The sequence below is a fragment of the Tenrec ecaudatus genome, chromosome 13, assembly GCF_050624435.1.
Source record: "Tenrec ecaudatus isolate mTenEca1 chromosome 13, mTenEca1.hap1, whole genome shotgun sequence".
Lineage (NCBI taxonomy): Eukaryota > Metazoa > Chordata > Mammalia > Afrosoricida > Tenrecidae > Tenrec > Tenrec ecaudatus.
The window spans coordinates 104,317,206-104,329,363 of record NC_134542.1 but is presented as its reverse complement, the minus strand read 5'-3'; the positions used below and the strand labels follow the sequence as shown (position 1 = coordinate 104,329,363).

General features: G+C 54.7%; 2 protein-coding genes across 3 annotated transcripts in view; one reads left to right on the top strand and one right to left on the bottom strand.

Annotated features, from left to right (window-relative positions):
* LIMS2 (LIM zinc finger domain containing 2) overlaps nt 1-12,158 on the top strand; it is a 37,403-nt gene that overhangs the window by 15,041 nt on the left and 10,204 nt on the right. The window contains exons 2-5 of one of the 2 annotated variants that reach the window (XM_075529930.1): nt 1,152-1,311; nt 4,637-4,703; nt 4,915-5,035; nt 7,861-8,046. In XM_075529930.1, coding sequence (XP_075386045.1) covers nt 1,152-1,311; nt 4,637-4,703; nt 4,915-5,035; nt 7,861-8,046 — 534 coding nt within the window. Of the gene's footprint in view, nt 1-1,151; nt 1,312-4,636; nt 4,704-4,914; nt 5,036-7,860; nt 8,047-12,158 lie in introns of those variants that run through there. The other variant, XM_075529931.1, reaches the window with a different exon arrangement.
* GPR17 (G protein-coupled receptor 17) lies at nt 7,983-9,207 on the bottom strand. The gene has a single exon (XM_075529932.1). The coding sequence runs from the start codon at nt 9,190-9,192 to the stop codon at nt 8,176-8,178; it is 1,017 nt and encodes a 338-aa protein (XP_075386047.1). The 5' UTR covers nt 9,193-9,207; the 3' UTR covers nt 7,983-8,175.

Genomic DNA, 12,158 nt, shown 5'->3' with positions numbered 1-12,158 from the left:
GGGAGGCCAGAGGCTTGGTTGCAGTGTACAGAAATCATCCCTGGGTCTAGGAGCAGAGGCTGGGCTGGCCCGGGGAGGGCACCTCAGGCGGGGACAGGGAGCACACACAGTACCGGTCAGCCATGTGCTTACTTGGTTCAGGGATAGAGATCTGAGTTCAAGGAACGGTCCAAAAGTCTGGGGCTGAACCCGAATGTTTAATTTTTTGTTTTTGTTTTTTAAACTTCATTTCCTGGATTTTTTGAGTGAGGAAGTTCAGGCTGAGTTAGGCTTTCCTGTTATTTCTGACACTCAGAGCCCTAGCCCAGGGTCTGAGTCCCCGTTAGACAATGGGATCTCCTCCCTGCTGCTGGAGAGCGAAGTCTGCAGCACTCTCAGGAGAGGGAGCGTGCTGGTCCATGGGTGGTCCAGGCCGGCCTCCTATGGCAGCAGCCTGGCAGGTCCTCGCTTGCCTCCTGACACCAGCTGACCACGCAGGGCCAGGAGATGGGGATGAACTTCCCTGTCATCCTGGGGTCTCCCCAACTCCTACGGCCACACCGCCATCCTGACCTCAGTGTGGACGGACACGGGATGTGGCTTGGGTGTCCAGAGCACACCGAGAGCAGGCCGAGTGAGGTTGGTTGGCCCCAAGGCCGTGAAGAAACCACATCCCGCCTGGGTGTTTCTGCGCAGCTTCTGATGCATCTTAGTGTCAGACCTGTTCTCCCCCAACCCACCCCTCCCTGGGTTCCTCCTGCTGACGGAGCCCCTCTTTCCATTAATGACATCCTCAGACAGGGCTGCTGTTCACCCGAAGATGGGAGGCTCTGCTTTGTACATACCTGGTTGCTCACCTGCGTTCTGGCCCTTGGATCGTGGCTGCGTCACTGTCAGTTAGCATGTCCTGTGCATGGATACCTATGGGAGAGTGCTGCAGCCATGCCAACGACCCAAGCTGTGTGTTGAGCAAACACCACCACCTCCGCCCCGCCCCGGCCCGATCCAATGCCAAGGCTACCCTTGGGTGGTAAAAGTGACTTTCCTATCCTGGAAGGACTTCAGCTTTTTAAGGCGGGGAGTACCTGCGCCCTGCCCTGCCCTGCTGTAGCAGCCTTTCCACCCCTCGGTCCTGACCTGCCTCACCCCTCTCATCCCCCATCCCATCCCAGCAATATGTCCACTGCCTTGGCCAATGCCGTGTGCCAGCGCTGCCGGGCCCGCTTTGGCCCTGCCGAGAGGATCGTCAACAGCAACGGGGAGCTATTCCACGAGAACTGCTTCGTGTGCGCCCAGTGCTTCCGGCAGTTCCCCGACGGGCTCTTCTACGAGGTGAGCATGCCTGGGACAGGTGGGGGCTGGGGACACACCGTGGAGCTTCTGAGCAGCAGACTCAACTGCAGAGCCTGCTGCAGGAAGAGCTGGACCTTGCCATCTTGGCGCGGGGCTGCCATAGCAGGCCATAAACCCAGCTTTACCTCTGGCCAGTGCTGAACCTACTCTAGTGGTTGCCATGGTACCGAAGGCGCACCATCCACTCATCTAGCCTTCTCCAGGACACCCAGGGGTGGGGAGACCCGGCTCTCAGGGCGCTTACCCCTCCTGGGCATCTGATAGTAAATGCAATCAATATGTATCAGATGGTGCTGAGGGCTTTTGCAATAAGGAATGTCAGGGTGGGGCTGTTGGGGCCCCGAGGGAGGGCCCCACAGGAAAGCTCTGCTTGAGCAGGAGCACTGGTAGTGTACCAGTTACACGTTGGGCTGCGAACCACCAGGTCAGCTGTTTGCAACCACCAGTTGGTCTGTGGAAGAAAGATGAGGCTTTCTACTCCTGTAAAGAGTCGCAGTGTCAGGAACTCACAGGGGCAGCTCTGCTCTGCCCTGTAGGAACTGACCCAGTTGGCAGTGAAGTGTCAACCATGGTGGAGTAGTGGTGACACATTGTTTGTTCATGGAGGAGGAAACTCAGGAAGGGCTAGCTGCTCTAAGAGTGTCATCCGTCCGTGCTAGCACATCATCCGGTAGAAGCTATTAAAGTAGTGTCTGTTTTGCTGTGCATATTCTCAACAGCAGCCAAATAAATAAAAGGGGGAAATATAAAATGACATAAACTTACATAAATTATATTAAGAACAAACCAGCCATTTGGGAGATGCACATCAACACTGCATTAAGATGCCACTTCCCACCCACTATCATGGCTATTATTTCTAAAAAAAAGGAAAAGCGTCCCCAGATGACAGAGGAATCGGAGCCCTCGTGAAGCGCGAGAGGGAATGTAAAATGGTGTCGCCGCCGTGGGAAACAATCTGGCGGCTCTTTAAGAACAAGTGTGTGTTCATGCGCACTGCAGCATGATGGGCAATTCTAACAGTGATGAGTGGAAACAACCTGAGTAGCCTCACAGCTGATGAGAGAAATTAAATGTGGTGCGTGCCTATTTCTCACGTACCTAACACAAGAGACCTCCAACGGGGGGTTTAAAAGAACAGCAATTTATTCTCTTGACACTTCAGGGGTCTCAAAGTCCAAATCCAGGGGGACCTTCTTTCCCGGGAGTTGGAGGAGCTCCTTCTTCTTCCTTGGCATCCATTTCTTGGTGCTGTCGTCCATCTTCATGTGTCTCTCCCCTGGTTGATTGCTTATAACTCAGCAATGATTTGGTGCCGGGTCATAACAAAAGACACCTTCCACCCCACCCCCGATTTCCAGGGTCATGCTTACAGGTCCAAAGGTTAGGACCTCAGCACACATGTTGCTGAGGGGATACAATTGAATCCATAACAACATGCAATGGAATATTCTTGAGCCTTCAAGAGAACATTGTTAAGTGAAATATGACAGACACAAAAGGTTAAACCCGCAGATGATTCCGTAGCTATGAAACATGGCAAACAGGAAATGTACAAGGGCAAAAGATTTGTGGTTATGAGTGGGCTGGGGAGAGGTAACTGGAAAGTGGAATGTCATTGAAAGAAATCCACTCACAGAGGTAAGATATACTCACGACTTGCCTCTTTCTAGGTATGCCTACTGGACTTGGGTGAGGAAGGCCTGCTGCTTACAGCACGCCCTTCCCTGTGCCACGCGGGGTGACCAGCATGCTGGTAGTTTGAAACTGGCATGGCGGGCTAGTTATACCACAGAGATGGGCAAACACTGCAGACCAGGGCTTTTCTTCCCCAGAGATCTTCCATGTTTATTGATGCCACTGGTAGTTGGAGTGGAGGCGACTGGGAGTGGCCAGAGGCCGGATATCTTTAAAAAGGAAGCTGATGGGGATGGCTGATAGGTGGCTATGGGTTGGCAGAGCTGAATGGCCATTTCCCTTTCTTGCCTTCTGGGAAATTCTGTCCAATGGTCAGGTCAGTGGGAGGGTGGGCATGTATCTAGAATAAGCCCAGCAACACAGCAGGTGCTTAAGAAATCCTCATTACTCTGATGACTCTGTAGGCCAATGGGAAGGGTTGTGTCTATTTGGAGCCTGACACAACATTCTAGAGAATAGGGAAAACCCAGGAGTGGTCATATTTGGGATCAGGGAAAGGACCTTCCTGGTCTTGGTGGGGACAGTAGTGCCTGGCTGGTATTCACACAGCTCCCTCTGGCTGAAGGGGTGTGTTAGGGTTCTCTAGAAGAACAAAACAAGGACACTTATGAATATGAATATCTACATGGATAGTTCTATATAGCAAGAAGGAATGTAACAGCTAATTAGTCCACACAGCAGTAGAGTTCTACAGCACTTCTGTAAAACAATTAATATACTGGAAGTTCTTCAACTCACAGGGCTGCTGGGTCCAAGGTCAAGGAAGCAGACAGCTGAGTCTTCCACAGTGCAATGCATGCAGTCCGACCACAGGCAGCAAACAGCTGGGCAGGTCACCAACAGTCAGCCTGATGACTGGATCTGACAGTTCCCAGCTCAAGCAATGTATACACTAGCAGTGTGGTGAAGCAGGTCTCGAAGGAACCTCAAACTCTAGTGACCCAGTCCATGGGTTGGGTGTCCCACAGGTAGTGTAGCTCACAAGCTGAGGCTGCGAACCAGGCCAGGCAGCCGCATGCTGGTCTGATCACCAGAGAGTAAGAGAGAGAGAGGCCGGACATACCGAATCATTTATCTCTTTGCCCTCCCATCAAGCTGCGACCTTATTAATCCCGCATGTTCTTATTGACCATGTTGGCACAGTAAACCTACCTATCACAAGGGGTTTCCCGCGAGTCCCCTTCCTGCATCTCCTTCCTCCAGGCTCTAAACCGGTGGTGTTTGGTGGTCTCTGGGGAGCTGGGCTCCTAAGGGAAGGCACTTAGGAAATGGAGCATAGCAGCTCAGAGGACTCAAAGGTGACCTCATCCCACCCCAGCCAAAGACGCCATCCCAGTCTGCACGCAGGACCAACAGGGACACACACCTGAGTCTAAAGCAGGGCCTTTGGTTGCCCACTTTCCTCTGTGATCCCGCCAGTCCACTGAGCCTCTAATCTGTGCTCCCCAGCCCTCACTGCCGTCTCTCTCCTTGCTGCCCTCCCCTGGACACTCTCGCACCCTTTTCCTATGGTGACCACACTGGCTGACCAAGCAAGGATCAGCCAGCGCAGCTCGTGGGGGGATGGGTGGTTTGCTTGATGCGTCTCTTCTGGCTCCATTTGCAGTTTGAAGGCCGGAAGTACTGTGAACATGACTTCCAGATGCTGTTTGCCCCGTGCTGCGGATCCTGTGGTAATCAACCTTCTCGGGGACATGGGGGGTGGGGCTGGGGGCGTGGGGTGGCAATGGGGATGTTGGGCAGACCACCTCCTGCATCTTTCTGAGCATCAGTCCGAGGGCCTGGCTGAACCCTTGGGCAGGAGCTCTTGACGTTCTGGGCTGGGAGCTGAGGAGCCAGGGCGGGCTGGTGTGGACGGCTAAGGAGGGGCCGCTCTTCCCTCAGGCGAGTTCATCATCGGCCGGGTCATCAAGGCCATGAACAACAGCTGGCACCCCGGCTGCTTCCGCTGTGAGCTGTGTGACACGGAGCTGGCGGACCTGGGCTTTGTGAAGAATGCGGACAGGTGAGACGGGTGAGAGGCCCGTAACAGCTGCCTCTTGGTGCTCACTAAGTACTTTAGTGCCAGGGGGATGAGGCAGTCCCCATCTTGGGTGTAGCCTGAGACTGGGGAGACTGGGAGCCAAGAGTCCAGGTCTGCCCAGGGTCATGGTTCTGCCGGGGCAGCAGGCTGACAGGTGACAGAGGCAGGCACGTGAAAGTGGCAGGAGCAGGAAGTGGTTAGAGGCAGTGGACGGATGAAGGACTGGAGCTGAATCAATCCTTGCTGGCCGCGTCCCCTGCTGACCGTGTCGTCCACAGTGCTGGCCCTATGCCCCCACGCCCCAACACTGCCGCAGAGAAACCCACCCAGAAGGCTGCCCGAATTCCCTCTCCACTCAGACCTGCGCACTCCATTCAGTGCGCCGGCTCCTTCCACAGCAGCCGAGGAAACCTGCTGCCAGGGAGGCCATTCTGCCTCACAGTGACCCCGTGGGGCAGAGCAGCTGTCTGGGAGGTTTGCAAGGCCGTGAGCCTGCCTGGAAGCAGACGCCACATCTTTCTCGGGCGGAGCAGCTTGGTGGGTTTAGAGAGCCCTAAACCCCAAAGTCAAACTCACTGCCACCCATTCAGCACTGACTCACGGTGACCCCCGGTGGGTTTCCGAGACTAACCGTTCCGGGGAGCAGAAAGCCCAGGTTTTCTCTGGAGGAGCTGCTGATGGTTTCGAACTGCCAGCCATGCGGATGGCAGCCCCACACATAGCCACTACACCTCCGGGGCCTCCTCCTTAAAGATCTTTAGCAGGGTCCATTTCCTCCTTCTGAGAAGACCCCTTGCCCACCACTGCCCTCTACCCTCCCAGTCCTTGCCTCGAGTGGATGGCCTCTTCTCCCACTTCCTTAGGACAGAGATGTGGCTGCACAACCCCCCCCCCCCAACAAACATCCCCTCCTGCTGGGACTCCCTCTTAAGGCCCGTTCACCTCTCATGCCTCTTCTGGGAGCCTCTGCTGCTCATGTTTCTCTCCCTTCCCCGAGGGTCAGGCCTGGGACTTCCATGGCTTAGTGCTGAGCCTGCTTTCCTCCGAGCTCCGCCGGCTGCTTGCAGTACCCACAGCACATCCTCCCCTGGGCCCTTCCTGCCCGTCTGTGGCAGTGCCAGCGGCGTGCTCCCTGGCCCGCTGAGTCTGCCACAGCTCACCTCCCTGTCGTCCCTTCTGTGAATGCTTCTCTGGCCTTAGGGTAACTCCTGCCTGGGTTCCTGTTTCAGCTTCCGTGGCTTCCCCCCAGCTTTAAGTCCTAGAGTTATTTGGGACTTTGTTCTTATCTCTGCCTTCGAGGACAGAGCCCTTGAATCTTCAGAGTCCTGGACAACGTCAGGTGCTTCACTTCCATTTGGGGGTGAGACTTCCCTGTTGCAGGCTCATGCATGTCCCATGTGGCAGGGCCCCCAGGGAGCTCCTGAGTCATGCACTGCCAGTTGACCCTGCTTCTCCAGCAATCCCCGAAGCAGTGGGAGAGCAGCCTAACCTTACAGTGCCAGCTCTCGTGGGGTCTTTGGGCCCCACCCAGGTCTGCTGCATCGGGTAGCCCTTCAAGCTGGGATCTTCTAACACTCATGTTCTCTGTTGTGCTGTCTGTGATGGTCCGCTGCCTGAGAAATGGGCTCTTGGACTGGCATGGACTAACAGCGCCTGGTGCACTGCTGGTCCTCCACCATGCCCACGGGTCCGCCGGCTGGGTGAAAGGCTGCAGACCATCCCCGGAAGTTGGCTCACCAGCTTGGTATGCTGTCCAGGGTGAGCCCAGTCCTTTCCTGGGCCACTGTGCACCCAACACCACCCTCCCCACTGGCGTATGTCTTGGGGAGGCTGCAGTGTTATGGGAAGTAGGATGCGACGTAAAGAATTGCTGTAAGGAAGAGGGGGCATGCTGCCAGCTGGCATGTGTGATGAACAAGAGTTCTTTCTCAAACCCATGCCCTCCCAGGCCTAGGTTGGCACGTCCACCCAGCTGGGATTCTTACTGCGCAGGCGTGGTCCTATACGGTTGGCGCTGCTGACGCAGAAGAGAGACTTCAAGAGTGGTGTGCACCTCCACCTCTGCTTCCTTGGCCCCCACTTGGCCATTCCGGGCTGAAGGGGAGAACGTTCTGAGAGGGAATGTGATGTTAAGCAAACACAGTGCCCCTTCATAGTCCTCAATGTGTAGCTGTGTTGTCTTATGACCATGCAACAGCTATAGAAGGCCCTGCTGGTGCAGTGGGGTATCGAGGCTAGGAGAAGTCTCTCAGGAGAGGGCAGGAACAAGAATTCCCTGGCTTGTCTGATTCGTGGGAGACTGGGCCCTACCAGGTCCTTCTCTGCTGCCCGGGGATTTTCCAAGCAAGGACCAACCAAGTGTGCTCCTGGCACTGCCTACTGACTTGTGTGATTGGCCAGGGTTAGCGAGGGAGTGGCACCTACCAGGAAGTACTGGTGATTGTCAGGCCTCTTCAGATCTGATTAAGGCCTTAGAGAAGGACCTGGTCTATGTCGGCTGATGGCCTGATGACCAGCTGAAAGGTATTACTAGCTAGCGTTGGGTTATATAGGGTCCATGCCCCTAAACTAAGGTAGGCGTCACCTATAGCAAGTGGCCCACAGAGGGAACTCACACCAGCCTGTCCTCCAGAGGAAAATATTTGGACACCCTTCCCACCCATTCACCTCTCAAAGGTTGTTTTCCAGCCAACTTTTGGCGTTTCCTCCACAGAGCTTTGCTAAGGGGCGTTTCTGTCTTGGGAAGAGGCTGGGGACCAGGCAGGCAGCTTGAGGAAGGAAGACTCGTTTGTGCTCATTGTCAGCAGCTGGACCTCTGGCTTCCCCTCCGAGAGGTCAGTGGCACGCCTTCCTGCAGAGGAGCTGACTGGCTGGCACGACGATTCCTTCTTGGTAGAGATTCAGGTATTTCTTCAAGCCTGCCCAGGACTTTGCCCCGGTGGTGTGAGTGAGCTCAGGCCTTGGAATCTGGAGAGAGACCCGATGGGATACAGGTTTGTTTCTACAGGGGGCCCGGGAAGAAAGACATACTCGTCTCCAGCCTGGGCGGCACCGCTGTGGGGGTGTTGTCCCCCTGGGACGGCTTTGACCCGAGCCAGAGGGCGCGTCCCGAGGGCCAGCCCTCACAGCTCTGACTTGGCACTCAGCGAGCTCTCGTTGGTTTTCCCTTCAAAGCTGGGGGGCAGGCCCAGGAGCCTTTTACTGCAGAGCAAGTTGCACAAGGTGTCTCGAAACTTCTCGGCCACAAAGAAGTACATGACAGGGTCCAGGGCGCTGTTGAGACTGGTGAGGCAGGAGGTGATGCGGTTCCCCAGGGCCAGGACGCGCCGGGCCGCGCAGGAGGGCTGGTGACTGCGCAGGTGCAGCACGTAGACGGAGCGGTGGACGTGGTAGGGCACGAAGCAGACCAGGAAGATGGCCAGCACCATGGCGATCATGCGGATGGCTTTGCTCTTGAGGCGCTGCTCCACCCGCGGGCCCTGCCGCAGGCTCCGGATGATCATCAGGTAGCAGCTGACCGTGGTGATGAATGGGAAGGTGAAGGCCACGGCCAGGGACACGAGGGCGTAGTGGGAGGCCTTCTCCCGGTAGAGCTGGAGGCAGACAACCGTGTGGTTGGTCTGCACAGTCTGTGGGCTCACCAGCAGCGGCGCCATGGCCACAGCTACTACCACCCAGAGGAAGGCACAGGCCAGGTGGGCGTAGAGGGGCCTTCGCAACTTGAGGGACCGGACAGGGTACACGATGGCCAGGAAGCGGTCTGCGCTGATGCAGGTGAGGAAGTAGATGCTGGCATACATGTTGAGGTAGAAGAAGAAACCGGTGAGGCGGCACGGGATCTCCCCGAATGGCCAGTGACTCCCAGAGAAGTGGTAGATGAGGCGGGTGGGCAGCACCAGCACGCAGGAGAGATCGGCCACGGCCAGGTGCATGAGGAACACATTGGCAGGGGTGCCTGACTTGTGGTCCCGCACAAAGAGCCACAGGGCCAGGGCGTTGCCAACAAAGGCCAGGATGAAATCGAGCAGGTAGAAGGTGGCAAACAGGGCGTTCTCCAGTGGGGTCTCCTGGCCACACTGGTCCCCAGCGGCCAGGGAGGCATTTTCCGTTAGACTTGGGGCATGCTCCAGGTCATTCATGCTTTGGCTGGAGGCAGAGCCAGGGCACAGGCCTGGGAGGACGAAGGACAAGGAGGTGAATCACAGAAGACTTGGCCTGCAAAGGCTCCATGTAACCTCCCCCTCCTCCCGCCACCCCGAGCCTGGTCAGCCCTGCAGACGGGCAGCCAGCAAACAGCCAGGGTGTGGATGCTGCCGGGTGGCTGCCCCAACTCTGTGGCTTCTAGTTGCCACACTGCATTGAGGGCTGTGCCCCGATGATGGCAGGTGAGGGCACCACCACAGGGGCGGGCAGACTGGGGTGCAGAAGGGGTAAGGCCCATCTCCTTCCTTTGAAAGGAAGTGTACACAGTCTTATTGACATAGAATTCACTGGTTTAGGGCTATTAGAAAGAATTGTGCAGCCATCACCAGAAATCAGTTTTAGAACATTTCCCTCATTCTGTGTTCATTATTATTAGCTCCCCATTTCGCCCCCAACCTCCCCTGCCAAATGCTAACAACAACAACAGCAACAGCAACAAACACTGTAAAACCTCAATCCAAAAGAAAGCAGAACATAACAAAGGCTGGAACAAATTTAAAGTAGGTCAAAAGGGAAAGCAACTGAAAAGGTGCTGTTTTAACCTAACAGTGTCTGCATCCATCCACTTTGCAATGCACTTCGTCGGAGGGAAAGACTGGTCGTTTCCCTGGACGGTGGCGGGAGAGGATTCACAAAAGGCTCCACACGGGAATTCTGCACATGGGTTTTTGGCTTTCACCATCATCTCTACATAGCCTCCTGCAAACCAGGTGCTCAGAATTTAAGCTCTAATAGAATTCCCTCCTCCAGCCCTGGATTTTATTATTTACAATCCTTGGATCACACATAGTAGTGTGCTCCTTCTGTATGGACTTAGCTGACACTTCACTTAGATGGCTGCTTGCTTTAAGACAAGCTTTTAAGACCCCCAGATGCTGTTATTCCTGATAGCCAGGCACCATCTGCTTTCTTTGCCACATTTTGGGGCTGCATACTAAGAACTGATTGTTCTTAGATTAGGGTTTACGGTTACGTGTGAGCTCAAAACCACTCACATAGCTAAGGTCTGCAACCATCCCTGTTCCACTGTAGTGGCACCATGATCAGCTCTTGGAAAGATAATATAAGTAACATCCACGGGGCCTTAAGTAATTCTACTAATAAACCCAAACCAAATTCACTGCCATGGAGTCGATGCCGATTCAGCAACTTCCTTGTGGGTTTCTAAGACTGTAACTGTTTATGGGAATAGAAAGCCCAGTCTTTCTTCTTCAGCGCTGCTGGTGGTTTCGAACTGCTGACCATGTGGATTGCAGCCAAATACATAACCACTACACCAGAATTGAGGGCTCTTCAATTCTAATATAATATCATTAAATGAGTCAATAGTTTAGGATTTAAAACTACTATTGAGATAAGGGGGTTATTCAAATATAGGAAATTTTTTTAGGCTAAATGCATGAGATGTTGACTTATACAGGGTCGAATGAAGTCCAGTGACTTCCAAGTACACGACCTTGGGGTAGCAGTCCCCTTCTCTCACGAGGGCGTTACAGTCGAAAGGAATAGATCATTTCCTTTAATCTGCAACAGATGCATTTAAGGTAAAGCCTGTTCACGTAGAGCAGTGGTTCTCAAGCTTCCTAATGCTGCAGCTCTTTAATACAGTTCCTCATGTTGTGGTGACCCCATATGTGGGCGTAGCTGCATGTGGGCAGATCCGCCTGGAGATGGATAGAGGAGCGGTGTCTGGGTTCCTAAAGCCATCAGAAATATGGTCTTAGGTGACCTCTGTGAAAGGGTCATTTGACCCCCCAAAGGGTCGCGGGGACCCACAGGTTGAGAACCACTGATTTAGTGGCTTTCCTGACTCAATCCTAATGTGGCATCAGTAGCATGCTGTTCGCCTTGAGAAGACAAAATCTGAAATCCGGGCATCTTAGAGTATGGAGCCTGGATTACCAAGGGCTGAAAAGGGATGCCCTTAAAAATGCATGGTCAAGGGCTCATCTTTGGCTCTGCCCCAGGGTGCTGCTAGAACAGCACTCATGGCGGCATGGGTGGCCTTTGAGTCCTAAGCCTGAGTATGGATGGATCTATGTCCTCTGAGAGACCTGGTCTGCTCCCATACAGCCGGCGCCTGGCCCCAGGAATTCTCACCCAGAGTCCCACCCTCACTCCCAGAGCCTACAGGGCCTTCCAGCATTTACATGACCCGCTCCTCCCTATGTCCCTGTGCATGGCTCCCTCCCCTGACACACAGGGGACAGGGCGGAAGTCAGTCCCTCCTCTGTCTCCCAGACTCTTAGGACTCTCAGCTCCCCAGCTCCATCAGGGGCATTCCAGTGGGTTGAGACTTATATTTTAAGAAACCCCGAGCTTGGACCTCAGGTTGGCACCCTAGCTCAGTCCTAGAGTGGTTCAAGAACTAGGGGTGCTGCCCCCTGCTGCTGGTGGCAATCACCCCCTTAACCCACTCTGTGGGGCCAAGCTCTATTGGCCTTGCTGAAAAAGCCAGGCCTCCTGGTAAATCCCAGGCCTGGGCAGGGTGGAGCCACCTGCTCAGGCTGTGGTCTTAGTCCAGGGAAGAGCTGCAAGGAGACGGAATGCTCCAAGCTGAAGGACACAGAGTTCTTTGGAGCTCAGGCAGGTGTGCCGAGAGACAGCCTCACGGGGAGTACAGTGGCGGGTCCACAGAGGCTCTGATGTGAAAGGGAAGGCAGTCTACAGCCTAAGACCGTGATTCAGACCATGTGCTGGGGGTTACATACCAAGGAGCAAGCAGGAGAGAGGTCTCTAAAGCCAGAGGGTGGGGAGGGGAGGAGAGGGAGATACTGTTCAGCATTACTGTTGTAAGGGGCTATCCGCTCAGTTCCATCCCATAGTGACCCTCTGCACAACAGAAGGAAACTGCTTGGTCCTGTTCCATCCTCACAATTGTGTCTCTGAGTCCATGGTTGCT

Coding starts and splice junctions, on each gene's coding strand:
- GPR17 (XM_075529932.1), bottom strand. CDS start 9,192: ATGAATGACCTGGAGCATGCCCCAAGTCTAACGGAAAATGCCTCCCTG.